This window comes from Cricetulus griseus, assembly GCF_003668045.3.
Source record: "Cricetulus griseus strain 17A/GY chromosome 1 unlocalized genomic scaffold, alternate assembly CriGri-PICRH-1.0 chr1_0, whole genome shotgun sequence".
Lineage (NCBI taxonomy): Eukaryota > Metazoa > Chordata > Mammalia > Rodentia > Cricetidae > Cricetulus > Cricetulus griseus.
The window spans coordinates 130149864-130165412 of NW_023276806.1; the positions used below are offsets into that span (position 1 = coordinate 130149864).

The window sequence follows — 15549 nt, forward strand, 5'->3', positions numbered from 1 at the left end:
TCAGACCCTTGGGCTTGCAGCTCCTGTGCAGGACAGGTCAGCCCCCTGAAAGTACAAGGCAACCCCTACCCTTCAGGGGCTTTTGCTATATTGTCATTTTGGTTTGGTTTAGTTTGGTTGGGTGGATGTGTGGCTTTCTTTTGGTTGTTTGTTTGTTTAGATTTATTTGTTCATTTTTAACTTACGTGTCTGTATATGGGTATGTATGAGTTCAGTGTGTGTGCAGATGCCCTGGAGCTGGAGGTGTGGGCCGTTGTGACCCACCTGATGATTGGAGCCACACCCTGGTGTTGGAGGAGAGACAATCGTGTAAGCACCGAGCCGTCTCTCCAAGCCCCTGGTTGGTTTTTTGAGACAGTCTCATGTCACCCCTAACGGCCTTGGAACTTGCTGTGTAGCCAAGGCTGGCCCTCAGCTCCCAACTGTCCTTTCTCCTCCTCCTCCTAAGTTCTGGGGTTACAAGTATTTGTTACTGTGCTCAGCTTTCGCCATCTAGGTTTATGGAGTAGGAATCCTCAGCTTCTGTAGACACAAGCCCAGGGTTCCACCTGAATCCCAAGCTGTAGGGCCAAGGCCAGGACCCCAGAGACTGCTCATGGGCAGTAAGGAATGATAACCCCAATATGACCTCCTTTCTTTCTCTGCATAGCTTTGGAGTAGTGGCCTGTGGCTGTCAGGGGTTGAGGAATCTGAACTTTAGGAGAGAGGAAAATAATGTGGCAGCCGTGGGGGTTGTATAACAAAGGAGTTTGCTTACGACTAATAATCTCCAGCTGCAAAAATACCAAAGGAGAGGCCAGGCTGGCCAGGGATGTCATTTCTTGCCAGCTCCTCACCTCCTCATCAGCCTGCTGCACGGGACCCTGCTTGGCCTTTAGAAGGTGAGGGGAGCCCAGCCAAAGGCAAATCTATGAGAGCAGGGACTGCGACTACCCTTCTCTCCCAGAAGTGGAAGGGAATGTGAGCCAGGAGAGGGGCTCTCACTCAGACAGGTCACCTCATCTTGAGGCTTGGACAGAGCATGGAGCTACGTCTGGGAGCAGGGCATCAGATCTCTGTAGGGCTCTTCTCATCCCCTCTTGCCAAGGGTGGATGGGGGAGCAGGGCCAGGGTGTTGCCAGTCCTAGGGCTGGGCAGTGACTCAGGAGGCCTGAGGAAGTTGGAGAGAAGGCCATCTGTGCCAGCTGGTGCTGGGAAAACAAGATTTGACTGATGAATTTTGCATACATGCCAGCGGCCCCCAGACCCCTGCAGTGCCCACCAAGTAAAGGGCACAGAGCCCTGTTGATTTTTAGCTGCCCTGCTGGCTGTGTGGGGCTACAGAAAGGTCCCTACTTTGGGACTTTAGTTTCTTTTGGAGGTGGCCCAGCAGTTTCATTTTAATCTGGTTTCTCTGTGGTAACCGTGCATGCGTGGGGCAGCTTGGTTGCTTTTAACTCTTATGCTGAACTTTCTTCTTCTGTGGCCTTGTCCTCCTCATTCTCTGTTGCCCCACTCCCCTAAGAGGGGACAGTCTGGGGAGCCCAGAGGACAGAGTAGCTAGGCTTGGGAATGTGTCAGCACTTGTCAGGATAATAACCTCATCCCTGTGACCTCTTTCTCTAGTTGTCTCAGGGTGGGGTTTACCAGAGGGGGCCTGAAGAGGAAACCATTTATGAGAGAGAGCCTCCAATGACTACTTTCCCTTCCCCCTCCCTCTGGCCTCAGTCCTGTGACTATGAGTCAGTGACCCTGGACAGCCAACTTCCCTGGATGCCACGATTCTATTCCTTTTACCCCCTCCCACTATTAAGAAATAGCCCCTAGATTCCTGTGGGGAGGAAGGGGGGTTGGGGAGGAGTTGAGCCAAGCCCATGGTTGTACCTGTAGCTGTGAGGCCAAGGAATCCCTATGGGCTGAGTGTGGATAGTGTTGGATAAGCTTCAACCAAAGGCAAGTGTCGGAAGGGTGTCTTTACCTGTTGTTGAAATAGAGCAGATAAAAATATCTGCCTTGGCCGGATGTTGGTGGTGCATGCCTTTAATCCCAGCACTCGGGAGGCAGAGGCAGGTGGATCTCTGTGAGTTCGAGGGCAGCCTGATCTCCAGAGCGAGTGCCAGGACAGGCTCCAAAGCTACACAGAGAAACCCTGTCTCAAAAAACAAAAAAAAAATCTGCCTTGGAATTTACAAGTTTGGAGAGGCATTATTCTGAGGGTGGTATCAGTGGGGTCATGGAATCCAGGATTGTATTGGGAAGGAGGCCAGCAGTCGTCCTTGCCTTACCCCTCCCCCGCTTTCTGTGGCCCTCCAGGGTTTAGGGTGGCCATGGCAGTAGCTCTGCCCCATTTGGAAGCTCCTCTTTCTCGTTCTCCTGGTTTATCTCCAGGGTCCTATCTTCACCTTCCTTCTGGACTCTCTGTCCATTTCCTATTCTTCTCTGCTTCCCTGGGATATGAGGGAATTCAGCAATAAGGACATGGAAGAAAGAGCTAGGCGTTAGTGGTGCGCGCCTTAATCTCAGCACCCGGGAGACAGAGGCAGGCGGATCTCTGTGAGTTCGAGACCAGCCTGGTCTACAAGAGCTAGTTCCAGGACAGCCTCCAAAGCCACAGAGAAACCCTGTCTTGAAAAACAAAAAACAAACAAAAAAAAATGAAAGAAACAGGGAAGTGAGGGGAAGTTTGACTCATATTGCTAATTCCCAACCTTCTGCCACCAATTTTGTGTCATGCTGTATGGGCTTAATATTTTGAAATACTTTTCTCTAAGCTGGGTTCATTTATGAACATTCTGCTTTCCTTTTTTTTTTTTTTTTTTTAACTTATGCAACGTGTACAGCATCCAGCCAGTACTTCTTGTTAGTATGGAATAATTAGACTTGCCATATACAGCGAATATAAGTCTGGTCCAAACCAAAGATATGTGCTGTGCTGTTTAGGTTAGTTAGGGTGCTCTCGTCTCAAATAAAAGCAAATTAAAAAGAAAATATTGGGGTAAGGTGGTAGGCCTATCCTGCCTTTTGGCAGAACAAGAGAGCTCTTCCCTGTTGGAGGCAGGATTAGAATTGGAATAGCCTGTCAGTCAGCCAGTGTTTACCTAATCCTTCCTGCTTGTGACAACACTGAGTCTGGGTTGGGGGCTGGGGTTGAATACATTCGGAGACTTCTATTTGGAGAGACCAGATACTTGGGAACACAAGAGTATCAAAGTGTGACACCGCCAGTGACACCCACAGGAAGGTGACTGCAGCTGGCTGGGGGAGGATTAGGCCCCAAAGAGGCTGAGCTCAAAGGAGGGATGGGTGCCTGTGGGAGGGCCTGGCCACAGCGTTGTTCTTTCATTCATTCTACAGATGTGGAGCAGATGGCTATTGACTGGTTGACAGGAAACTTCTACTTTGTGGATGACATTGATGATAGGATCTTTGTCTGTAACGGAAATGGGGACACCTGTGTCACTCTGCTAGACCTGGAACTCTACAATCCCAAAGGCATTGCCCTGGACCCTGCCATGGGGTGAGAGTGGCAGGCCAGGGTTCTGATCCTGGAAAGAGAGGGGTCCCCGTGCCCGTGCCCTACTTAACATTTGTGCACCCACAGGAAGGTGTTCTTCACCGACTATGGGCAGATCCCAAAGGTGGAACGCTGCGACATGGATGGGCAGAACCGCACCAAGCTGGTCGATAGCAAGATTGTATTCCCACATGGCATCACCCTGGACCTCGTCAGCCGCCTCGTCTACTGGGCGGATGCCTACCTAGACTACATTGAGGTGGTAGACTATGAGGGCAAGGGCCGGCAGACCATCATCCAAGGCATCCTGGTGAGGGAGTCTTCTGGGATGGGGGGGTATGGGGGTGTAGTCCTTTGTTGGGAAATTGATCTCTAGGGCTCCCAGTGAGTGTGGACAATATGGAAACGAGCATAGTCAACTCGTGTCTTTGGTGGGAGTGGAACCAGCAGGAATGTGTCTCTCCATTCTGATGGCAACAGTCACTCAAAGGCACCTTTTACTTCCTTGTTCTTACTTCATGCTTAAAATAGCCCCTGGAGATGAGCAGGCAGTTGACAAAAGTGGGGTTCAGAGATGTTTGGTAATTTACACAACTGGGCAAGGAGGTCTTGCCACTTGCTTGGCTTAGCGGTAGAGCATCCATTCTGGAGTAACTTGCGTGAGCGACCATCCCTGGGGCTTTGCCTGGAACTCTTTTGGTTTTAACCTTGGAAGTCTCACAGACCAGCAAACCCCTGGTCTTGGGCAAATTGAAGCAGGTGGCCATTTGTAGGCTTTCTTGGAACACAAGTGTATACTCAGTCCCCCCAAAAGCTTCGTCAAGCTGCATAGTCTACAATCCTTTGCGGACAGAGGTTAGGACCCAGGTCTAATGCAGCTGAAAATCATCACAGTGTCTACAGGGAGTTTAACTTTGTGAAAGACATTTTTTCCTGCCCTCAGTGGGTGGAACGGTCCACTAACCAACATGCCAGGTGCTGGATAGCAATGTCACCACAGTGGCAGAATGTAGAGGGGTGATGATATCTCTTAGGAAGTTCCAGAAATTCTTTAAAGACGTGCTTTGTGAATGATGACAAACACACTTCCAGAACAGAGGAGTCAAGAATTTAGCATCAGGTTAAGTAAAACGGGAAGGTGAACTTGGGAAATTAAATGGTAGAGTTTGGACGGCAGCCGCAGGCCTGTTAGGCGAAGGAAACATCCCTTTCGTCTCGGTGACCAACCCTGCCTGCTGTCCCAGATCGAGCACCTGTATGGCTTAACTGTGTTTGAGAACTACCTGTACGCCACCAACTCAGACAACGCCAACACCCAGCAGAAGACCAGTGTGATCCGAGTGAACCGCTTCAACAGCACTGAGTACCAGGTTGTTACCCGAGTGGACAAGGGCGGTGCCCTGCACATCTACCACCAGAGACGGCAGCCCCGAGGTAAGCAGGTCCCATGACCCCTCCAAATGTGGCTTCACCCTGACAGGATTCCAGGCTTGGGATCCCAGTTCTTCCAGGGAGCCATTATTTTTTATTTTTTGGATTTTTTGAAACAGGGTTTCTCAGTGTAACTTGGCTGTCCTAGAACTTTCTCTGTAGACCAGGCTGGCCTTAAACTCAGAGATTCACCTGCCTCTGCCTTCTAAGTGTTGGGATCAAAGGTGTGCGCCACCACTGCCCAGTGGGAGCCGTCATTCTTTCATATCAAGAGTGGGTCTAGGCACCAGCCCCCAAGCTACTAATCCTGAGTTCCTCTCTCATGGATATCCTTGCCTTTTCATATTCCCAGTTCCCTTGTGTCTGAGGCTAAGTTGTGGGTTAGCCTGTGCCTTCCTTAGTGGCCAGCCTTAGTCCTGTGGCTTCCAAATTCTAAAATGGGACCAGAACAAAGACTTACTCTGATGGCCGGAGCAGGCCCGTGAGGGTACTGACAGCTCTCCACTCTGCCCCCAGTGCGGAGCCATGCCTGTGAGAATGACCAGTATGGGAAGCCAGGTGGCTGCTCTGACATCTGCCTGCTGGCCAATAGCCACAAGGCGAGGACCTGCAGGTGCCGGTCTGGCTTCAGCCTGGGAAGTGACGGAAAGTCCTGCAAGAGTGAGTGACAAGTGATGGGAGGGCTGGGCAGGTGGGCCTGCTAGGTGTGGGGGTGTGTCCTCAGACGTCCCCCATAGCCCACTGTCTCTGTCGGGATGCAGAGAAGCAAAGGGCAGAGGGGTAAATACCCACATCCAAGAGCAGTGCTGTTCCTACCACCCATTCATTCATTCATTCATTCATTCATTCATTCATTCATTCAGAGTATTTGACAAACACACACTGGGTGTTTGACACTGTCTGGCAGTGAAGGGTTTGTGAGGACAATAAAACCAGAGTTACGACAGTGAGAGCCTCTTTGAGGATGTCACATCTAAGCCCAGCTCTCCGTGGATGAAGTAAGGCAGCCAGCCATATGATTTACCTGAGAGAAGAGAGTTTCTAAAGGAGGGAACTTAGAGTGCAAAGGCCCTGAGGCCAGCGTAGGGCGTTGTGTGCTGAGACTAGTGGGGCCCGGTGGTGTAAGTGAAGAGAGATGTTCCTCACTGAGATGAGGGGCTTATGGCCGCTGTGGGGAGAGAGCGTGATTGGGTTCATACTGTGTAAGCTTATTTGGTGCTGGGCAGAGGCCGGACAGCAGGGAAGAATCTGGGCGGCTAATAGCTATTGCTATTACCCACGGCATGGGTAAGAGTGATGTGGTTTAGGCTAGGACAGTGGTAGAGGAAGTGGCGGAGAGTGACCAGATTCCAACACATTTTGAAAGTAATCCTTTCAGGTCCCAGATTTCACTACTGAATAGTGTGTGTTAAAGTGACAGCGCGTCTCCCTTCTCCGACTTCCCATCCTGCGTGTCAGACCCCCAGGCACACTTGCCCTAGGACTGGAGTTCAGCCTGTTATCCTGTGTTCCCTTTGACTGCCTCAGAGCCCTGTCTGCTCCACGGCTCCTGACCCAGCACATCCAGTACATTGCAGCTCCTCAGACCCAGACTCCAAGTTGGGCGGTGACTCTGTGTGTGCATGTGTGTGTGTGAGTGTGCATGCGTGTAACTTTGTGCCCTTTGTGCCTGCCTTAGAGCCTGAGCATGAACTGTTCCTGGTGTATGGCAAGGGCCGGCCAGGCATCATCAGAGGCATGGACATGGGGGCCAAGGTGCCAGACGAGCACATGATCCCCATTGAGAACCTCATGAATCCACGGGCTCTGGACTTTCACGCTGAGACTGGCTTCATCTACTTTGCCGACACCACCAGCTACCTCATTGGCCGCCAGAAAATTGATGGCACTGAGCGGGAGACCATCCTGAAGGACGGTAAGGCGGGAGGTGTGTGGGTAGCACTCCTGAGGCTTGTGGCGCCTGGAAAAGACATCAGAGGCTTAGACTTCTCCCTCACAGCGTGAAGAGTCCTCTGCTGACTGGCTGGCTGGGCTGGTTGGCATGGAGATGAGGGGATAGACAGGTTGACCCTTGCATGACCTCCTTCTTGGCTGAGCCAAAAAGAGTCAGGAGGATGGGTGGGTTACGAAGTGTGGGCTGCCTTTGCCAGCCCTCGGGAAAACGTAGGGTCTCTGCCATTGGCTCAGAGCCCTGGAACTGTGTGCAGCACACAGCCAGGAGAGGCCTGAGGTCCTGAATCAGAGCTGGGCCTGCCAGTCCACAAGTGTACATGAGCATAGTATATTGTGTGCAGCTGGATCTCATGGCCACGGGAACCTGCACCTTTAGGTGACCTGAGAAAACCGTGTCTTGTTAGTTCCATCCCATCTCTCCCTCTGACCTACTTTGGCAGGGCCACCATGGAGTATCATCAGAGCTGTCCCCATGGAGGCTTCTGAGCTGTGTGTTTTGCCTGCGATCTGTGCTTTGGGGCCCCCGGGGTTTTGGTTCCCTAACCAGTCGGTCTGCCTGATTGATGCCAGTCACTGCCCCGCACCTTGCTCCCCACACTCCATGCAACCCAGAGAACCTCAGGCGTCAGCAATCATAAGACTGTGTGGAAATCAGAAGTAACCCCTGGTCAGCAAAAGGTTGGGGTTCCCTTTACCAGGGGAACTACTATTTAGGAGATACTTAAGATGCAGCCTTTGGCTAAGGGAAAAGTCACTTCCTAATTTATTCATTTTGTGAGCTCAGGGATTTTAGGCCTAGGACGTGGTGTCACACTTGTTCATGTAGCCAGTACATATTGCCTAAGCACAGGCCCAGACACGCCCTCATTTGGGAGCCCACATCAGCATCGGTCTTAGCATCTTACCTGGCTGCCCCATCCTGTCGTCACAAACTGAGTAAATATAGATGTGGCAACCCAGACGGCCCCTGCCCAGCCTCTCATCCCCATCCTCTCTCCCTGCCTGCCCCCCCCCCACCTCTCCCTGCTTCATTGTCCTTTAAGGGTCACCCTTGTCACCCTCTCCCCTGCCCCCCCACAGGCATTCACAATGTGGAGGGTGTAGCTGTGGACTGGATGGGGAACAACCTTTATTGGACTGATGACGGCCCCAAGAAGACCATTAGTGTGGCCAGGCTGGAGAAAGCTGCCCAGACTAGAAAGACTCTAATTGAGGGCAAGATGGCACACCCCAGGGCCATTGTAGTGGATCCTCTCAATGGGTGAGTCTGCCCAGGCCTTGGGTTGGGGGTGGGGGCTGGGAACACGTGCCTCTCAGAGAAAACCGGGGAGGAAATGGCAGAGTGCAGGGGCTGCGGCAGAGGCAGGTGGGCCACTTGTTGCTGGAGTTCCCGCCCGGTTCCTTGCCCCAAATGAAAACACGGACGCTATCTTAGTTATTAAACTGTTGGCTGGTAGCTAGGGCATCTTATTGGCTAGCTCTGTCTTAATTATTAATCCATTTCTGTTCATCTATGTATTTCCACGTGGTCTTGGCTTACCAGAGAACGCCTTGTGCATCCTCTCTTCCCTGGTTCTACGTGATGAGACTCTGTCTGCCTACGTTTCCCAGAATTCTCCTCTGGTAGCCCTGCCTAGTTCCCTGCCTCTATTGGCCACAGTGTTTTATTCATCAACCAATAAGAGAAACATATACAGAAGGACATCCCCCACCAGGCCACTGAAGTGGCAATGAGAGCCTGGAAAAGAAAACAGGTGTCTGTCCATCTCAAGGGTAGAGAATGGAATCGTGATATGTACCCAGAGGTCTGCTTCTGCCTCTACTGGTTCCCCTTGGCTCTGTGCCACCCCGGCCTTTGGGCCTGCCCAGTATTGGTTTGCCCACAGCTTCCCATACCCAGCCTTTCTCTCCCCGTTACGTGCTGTCTGGAGTGCCAGGTACCAGCAGATTTAGCTTCTCACCGGCATCAAGTCTGAGTCTCAGAGAAGCTGTCCTCGCCATTTCTTCACCCCTGTCCCCTGCCCAGCTACTCTCCATCCCCATCACTTAATTTTCCTTCTGATTTTATCACTCTCTGATACAACCTTCTTGAGCGACTTGTTTTTTGAGGGGTGGGGAACCTTGGTCTCTGCCAGACGCTTGCCCAGCTACTGTAGACACTTACCAGGTGTTGGTTGGATGGAGGCTGGAGTAAGTGCAACCTGTGGTTCCGGGATGAACAGCTCAGAGAGACCCCGGGAGGAGTTCTGGATGCCACCTAATGATTGGACTCACAAGGGTGGCCCGTGTGGTGCTGACCAGTCACTGCCTACAGGTGGATGTACTGGACAGACTGGGAGGAGGACCCCAAGGACAGCCGGCGAGGGCGGCTGGAGAGGGCTTGGATGGACGGCTCACACCGAGATATCTTTGTCACCTCCAAGACAGTGCTTTGGCCCAATGGGCTAAGCCTGGATATTCCAGCTGGGCGCCTCTACTGGGTTGATGCCTTCTATGACCGAATCGAGACCATACTGCTCAATGGCACAGACCGGAAGGTGGGCAGGCATGTGTGCATTGCTAAACCTTGTTTCTATGCAGGAAACTCCATGAGAGTGTGGATGTCTGTGTGTCCAGGCCTATGTGTGTCGAGGCCTATGTGCCGTGTTTATTTACGGCTCTATAAACGTATGCACCTGTGTGTTTGTGTATCCTGTATGTTGTCTTGTTTATCTGAGGGCGTCTTTCTGCATTTGACCTCTCACTTTCACACATACCTATGCGCCTCTGTTCTTTTTTTTTTTGTTGTTGTTGTTGTTTTGTTTTGGTTTTGGTTTTTGAGACAGGATTTCTCTGTGGCTTTGGAGTCTGTCCTGGAACTCGCTCTTGTAGACTAGGCTGCCTCATACTCACAGAGATCCTCCTGTCTCTGCCTCCCAAGTGCTGGGATCAAAGGCGTGTGCCACCACTGCCCACGCCTCTGTTCTTGCACATACATGCACAGCACGCTTTGGTGTAGTTGTGCACCAGAGTGTGAGGCGCCTGGGGCAGGATATATGCATGTTTGTTTACTTGGGTGGTTTTGTACTTCAGGAGTTGTGTTTGTGTTTAGGTGTGTGGAACAAACTCTGGTATATCAGGTCTTCACAATACCTGGCTACCTCTGTGGTGTCATGTCTCCTCCTACTCGCCTCATCCCAACACTGAACGAGCAACACTAGAGACAGTTGGCGATTCCTAGCACACACCATAAGCCTTTGCTTCCTGGGAATCTACCCAGCTCCTCCTGGTCCCTCTTCTTCCAGGATTACCCACGTACGCCCCCCCCACGAGACAATGTGCACTCAGGAGCAAATCTGCTCTTAGCACCCATCACAGCATGGTCCTTAACAGATCCCAATAAGTGTTTATTAGGTGGAGAAATGAATGGCCGAATATTAGCTGGTGTGTGTGTATGTGTGTTGTATGTGTGTATTAGTGTACGTTGTGTGTGTGTTTGTGTGGTGTGTGTGTGTGTGTGTGTGTGTGTGTGTATGGTGTGTATATACGTGTTGTATGTGTGTATGTGCTGTGTGTATGTGTTTGTATGTGTGTGTTTTGTGTGTATATGTGTTGTGCGCATGTGTGTGTGTGTGTGTGTGTGTGTGTGTGTGTGTGTGTGTGTGTGTGTGTGTTTGGGAGCCATAATGGAGTATGAATGGTCCCAAGAGAGGACAGTATGCACAGTTCTTTCTGGGTCACTTGGAGGAGTCAACATTACTAGGGCCCCTAGGCATCGCTTGGGCATCTCCTCAGAAGCATCCCCTCCATTCCTAGATTGTATACGAGGGTCCTGAACTGAATCATGCCTTTGGCCTGTGTCACCATGGCAACTACCTCTTTTGGACCGAGTATCGGAGTGGTAGTGTCTACCGCTTGGAACGGGGTGCGGCAGGGGCGCCCCCCACTGTGACCCTTCTGCGCAGCGAACGGCCGCCTATCTTTGAGATCCGAATGTATGACGCACAGCAGCAGCAAGGTATTCCCTTGGTATAAGGCTGGGGACAGTGGGTCGTAGGATGGGACCCTAGGCTCTGATACCTAAACCTTCTAAGAAGTCCTCCGACTCTGTCCCCATTCACTTCTTGTCCCACGGCTGTGTGCTCTCTCTTTCAGCATGCTGTTCCTCTCTTGACTTCCTCTTACACCCCTCAGTTTTTGTGTATCCTTCCCTAACTCTGCTGCCCCATCCCTGTTCTCTGTCTCCTGCAGTGGGTACAAACAAATGCCGGGTAAATAATGGAGGCTGCAGCAGCCTGTGCCTGGCCACCCCGGGGAGCCGCCAGTGTGCCTGTGCTGAGGACCAGGTGTTGGATACGGACGGCGTCACTTGCTTGGGTATGAGAGGCCTGGCTGGGCAAGGATGGAAGGTAGCTCCAGCAGAAAGTGCTCTGGTCTCAGTCTGAGATTAAGGAGGCAAAGAGGGGGCCCTGTGGGGCTGACAGGAAGCAAGGGGTGGGCTTCAGGGAAGGCTCTGGGGGTAAAGGCAGATTGGGAGTGGAGACTTGAAAGAGCATGAAGACCAAGGCAAATGAATGAGGAACGAGGCAGCCTTGTAAGAAGGAAGCTGTTCTGAACTCCTTTTAGCTTTATTCACTATTACCAGAGTAAAATAACAGTAGTTCAAAATACTGTAGTCTGGGTACGGTAGTACAGGAATCTAATCCCAGCACTGGGAAGGCAGAGGCAGGAGGATCTCTGTGAGGTCCAGGCCAGCCTGGCCTACAGAGTTTTCCAGGGCTGCATAGTGAAACCCTGTCTTTAAAAAAAAAAAAAAAAAAAAAGAGCAAAAGCATCCATACCTGTAATCCCAGCAGTGGGGAGCTGAGGCAGGAGGATTGCATGGAGACCCTATCTCAAAAACCAGTTTTAAAAAGGAAATTAGGCCGGGCGTTGGTGGTGCACACCTTTAATCCCAGCACTCGGGAGGCAGAGGCAGGCGGATCTCTGTGAGTTCGAGGCCAGCCTGGTCTCCAGAGCGAGTGCCAGGATAGGCTCCAAAGCTACACAGAGAAACCCTGTCTCGGAAAAAAAAAAAAAAAAAAGGAAATTAGGAGAACGGTGACCACTGCTATATTGTTGTAAGTCACACAGGTTGGTGTGTGTCCGTACATCTGCCTGTTTGGGCTCTTATCTGTCACATCATTCTCTGTGTTACCCTTATTGATTTATTCTGGGGAGGGGCAGCAGGTCAGGAGTCAGTGAGAGGGATCACTATGCCAGGGATCAATCCAGTGCCTCTTATACACTAGATAATCACTCTACACTGAGATTACAGCCTCAACCAGAGTTACCACTTTTAACCAAATAATTTGCTCATGGAGAATTACGTTCTAGGGGGATAATTTACTCCGTGTATTATAAAAAACAATAAATCACAAGAAAAGCATGGGAATCTTAGTGCCTGTCCCATGGCCTGGGTCTAACCTTCCCCCTCACACTCCTGTGGTGCCCACAGCGAACCCATCCTACGTGCCCCCACCCCAGTGCCAGCCAGGCGAGTTTGCCTGTGCCAACAGCCGCTGCATCCAAGAGCGCTGGAAGTGTGATGGAGACAATGACTGTCTGGACAACAGCGACGAGGCCCCAGCGCTGTGCCGTGAGTCACCCCACCCACCCCTGGCGGCCAGGCCGTGAGGCTCTGCCACTACCTGAGTGAACCCACAACTGAGACTCTTTCCTTTCACTGACCCCTGACCTGCTGCCCCTCCCCAGATCAACATACCTGTCCCTCGGACCGATTCAAGTGTGAGAACAACCGGTGCATCCCCAACCGCTGGCTCTGCGATGGGGATAACGATTGCGGGAACAGTGAGGACGAGTCCAATGCTACCTGTTCAGGTGCGGGATTGGGGCACGGTGGGTGACAAGCCGAGTCCGAGGAGACAGAGAAAGACAGAGAAGGAAGGAAAAGAGCCTGTGTGCCCAGGGCAGAGGGAAGGGGCCCTGGGCAGGGGGTGGGGTCTTTTGTTCCCTGCCAGGATGGACAGCCCAACAGAGTTGGGTTTACAGGGTGCAACTCTGGAGATGGAGAAGAGGAGAAATGTGGGCGGAGCCTTTTAAACCCAGAGATCCCCTGGGAGATGGAGTCAGGCACCAGTGTGATTTGGGACACTAGAGAATAGCATCTCAAACAGGGCAAGCACAGGAGCAGAAGATGGTGGGGGAGGGGAGGACATGACACGAGGGACTGGGTAGTACTTACACCTGCTCCTCCCACCTTCCCTCCAGCTCGCACCTGCCCACCCAACCAGTTCTCCTGTGCCAGTGGCCGTTGTATCCCTATCTCTTGGACCTGCGATCTGGATGATGACTGTGGGGACCGTTCTGATGAGTCAGCCTCATGTGGTAAGAGGGACAGCAGGGAAGCCAGGCTGGCCAAGGGGAGGGGCAGCTCCGAGGTGGGGGCTGGAGAACCTTGTGTACCTCGTAGCCTTGAGGGAGTTATCTCTGTGGCCTCGATGAGTTTTGTCTACAGCAGGGATCTAACAATAGCGCCGCCATCAAAGCATTGATTTGGGGGGCAGGCAGGGGGTGGGGTGCTCAGTGCCTGTGTTGGTGCCTAGCAGGGGTGAATAGGCATTTTCCTGGTGAAGCCTCTCACCCCCATCTGGCTAGGGGCTCCTCCTTATGTACAGGTCCCCTTCACCACCTGCTCAGAGTTGAGAAGGTGTGGCTTTGAGGGTCCTACTCAGCTGTTCCTTCTCCCTGACAGCCTATCCCACCTGCTTCCCTCTGACTCAGTTTACCTGCAACAACGGCAGATGTATTAACATCAACTGGCGGTGTGACAATGGTAAGAAGAGTTTACCTCCTCCCTCTTACTGTAGTTCCTAGGAAAGGGCCAGAGGTCACAGCCACACCTCAGGACCAGAGGGCACAGAAGTTCTGCAGGGGCACCAGAGTGGGCAGAAGGGAGGCCCTGCCTTGTGTCATTCCTGCCTCAGCAGGGCAGAGCTGCCCATCCTCTGGCAGGATGCAAGGACTGAGGAAAGTTGAGTGAGGATTAGAGGGCCATTCCGTTTTCCCTGCGTCCCCTTTCTCCTGGGGTCCTGACTGCATGCCCCCAGTCCCTGGGTTGCAGGCATGAAACATAACTGGAGGTCATCCGTGGACCAGGCAATGTCAGCCCTGAGCCACAGGGGACCACAGTGTGCGTAAACATACGTGCAAGCGATTGTTGTGTGTGCTGTTTCGGGCTCTGTCCTGTCTGATGTGGTGTGGTGTTGTGTTGTAATGTACTTGCAGCCCCAGTGGCTCCAGCCCTGGCTCACACGTGAGGATGGATGGGTTGGGTCATTGCCATGTAACCCTCATCCTTGCTGTGTCTCAAGTGCCAATGGTCGCCCTGGCGGTTTCTGTGTTTCAGAGAAGGATTGTGGGGACGGCTCTGACGAAAAGACCTGTCCTGAGCCTGCCGGTCAGTGCATAGAAACACATGCACCATCACCCCAGGACCCCAACCGGCTTCAGTTTCCCCAAGCCCCTAGGCTCCCCGGCCCAGAGCTGTCAGGACACACGGAGACAAAAGCAGCAGAGACAGGAGTAGCAATCACAGGGATGAAGTAGAAGACACAATGCAGGGAGAGCACAGTTCAGAGGAGAGGAAGCACTGAGGAGCTGAGACCTGGGGGAGGAAGAGCAAATCCAGTCACAGGGGGCAGGAGTATACTCTGAGAGGACTGGCCAACTTGTCTCTGAGTCCTATTAGTGCGAGGGGACGTCACTCTATGGCTCAGGAGGCAGGGTGTTCACCCGGACGCCTACTTCAGAATTCCCTAACCTCAGCTGCAGGAAAACTCCCGGGAGTCAGCACCCAGTGCCAGTGTCTGGCCATGTCCAGGCTCAGGGTGTGATTGGATAAAGGCTACCCCAGGCAGCAAGCTCTTAACATATATTCCGCCTTCCTTTCTCTCCCGAACCAGAGGAACCTCTACCTGTCCCCTTAGAAGTAAACGGTCCCTGTCCCACACTGTGCTGTAAAGGACATCCCCACCCCCTAGCTTTCTGAGACGCAAGGGAGGGGCCTCCTAGAGCCGTCCCCCTGCCCTCCCCCGCCCTGTGGGCCATGGTGCATGTTGTGGTCTATGCAGTTTCTGTGACTTTTCTGTTTGTTGTTTTCTCAGTGGGGGTGGGGAGGGTTGTGGGTGGGAACAAGGGGTAGAGTGGGCCAAGCTGGGGTCACACAAGAGGTTGTTCTGCTGACCCAATCTTCGGCTCTCCCCTTCTCCCCCACCACCTCCAGACAATGACTGTGGGGACAACAGTGATGAAGCCGGCTGCAGCCACTCCTGTTCTAGCACCCAGTTCAAGTGCAATAGCGGGCGATGCATCCCCGAACACTGGACCTGTGATGGGGACAACGACTGTGGGGACTACAGCGATGAGACACATGCTAACTGTACCAACCAGGGTGAGCCCTCTGGACTGGCACTCAGTCCGTCCATCCACCTGCCCCACCGTGTCACCACCAAGAACTCCAAGATGTCTGAGGTTTGCCTCTTATCCTTGAGGAGGCCCCAGTCCCACGCAGGGGAAAAAGAGATTGCTGGCAGCTCATTGCTGCATACTGTTAAGATTGAGGGCCTGGCGTTGGGTGGCCTTAGGTTTCAGCTGTAGCTCTGCAGTTTGTTATCTGGGTGGCCTTGGGCAAG

The 15549-nt window shown here is 52.5% G+C and overlaps 1 protein-coding gene across 1 annotated transcript in view; it reads left to right on the forward strand.

The window, feature by feature from the left end:
* Lrp1 (LDL receptor related protein 1) overlaps window positions 1-15549 on the forward strand; it is an 84439-nt gene that overhangs the window by 22101 nt on the left and 46789 nt on the right. Inside the window, exons 7-20 of the mRNA XM_027392194.2 lie at window positions 3334-3496; window positions 3581-3803; window positions 4738-4927; window positions 5441-5584; window positions 6603-6839; window positions 7958-8138; window positions 9192-9414; window positions 10673-10874; window positions 11108-11233; window positions 12354-12494; window positions 12611-12736; window positions 13127-13243; window positions 13611-13691; window positions 15141-15308. Coding sequence (XP_027247995.1) covers window positions 3334-3496; window positions 3581-3803; window positions 4738-4927; window positions 5441-5584; window positions 6603-6839; window positions 7958-8138; window positions 9192-9414; window positions 10673-10874; window positions 11108-11233; window positions 12354-12494; window positions 12611-12736; window positions 13127-13243; window positions 13611-13691; window positions 15141-15308 — 2322 coding nt within the window. The remainder of the gene's footprint in view (window positions 1-3333; window positions 3497-3580; window positions 3804-4737; window positions 4928-5440; window positions 5585-6602; window positions 6840-7957; window positions 8139-9191; window positions 9415-10672; window positions 10875-11107; window positions 11234-12353; window positions 12495-12610; window positions 12737-13126; window positions 13244-13610; window positions 13692-15140; window positions 15309-15549) is intronic.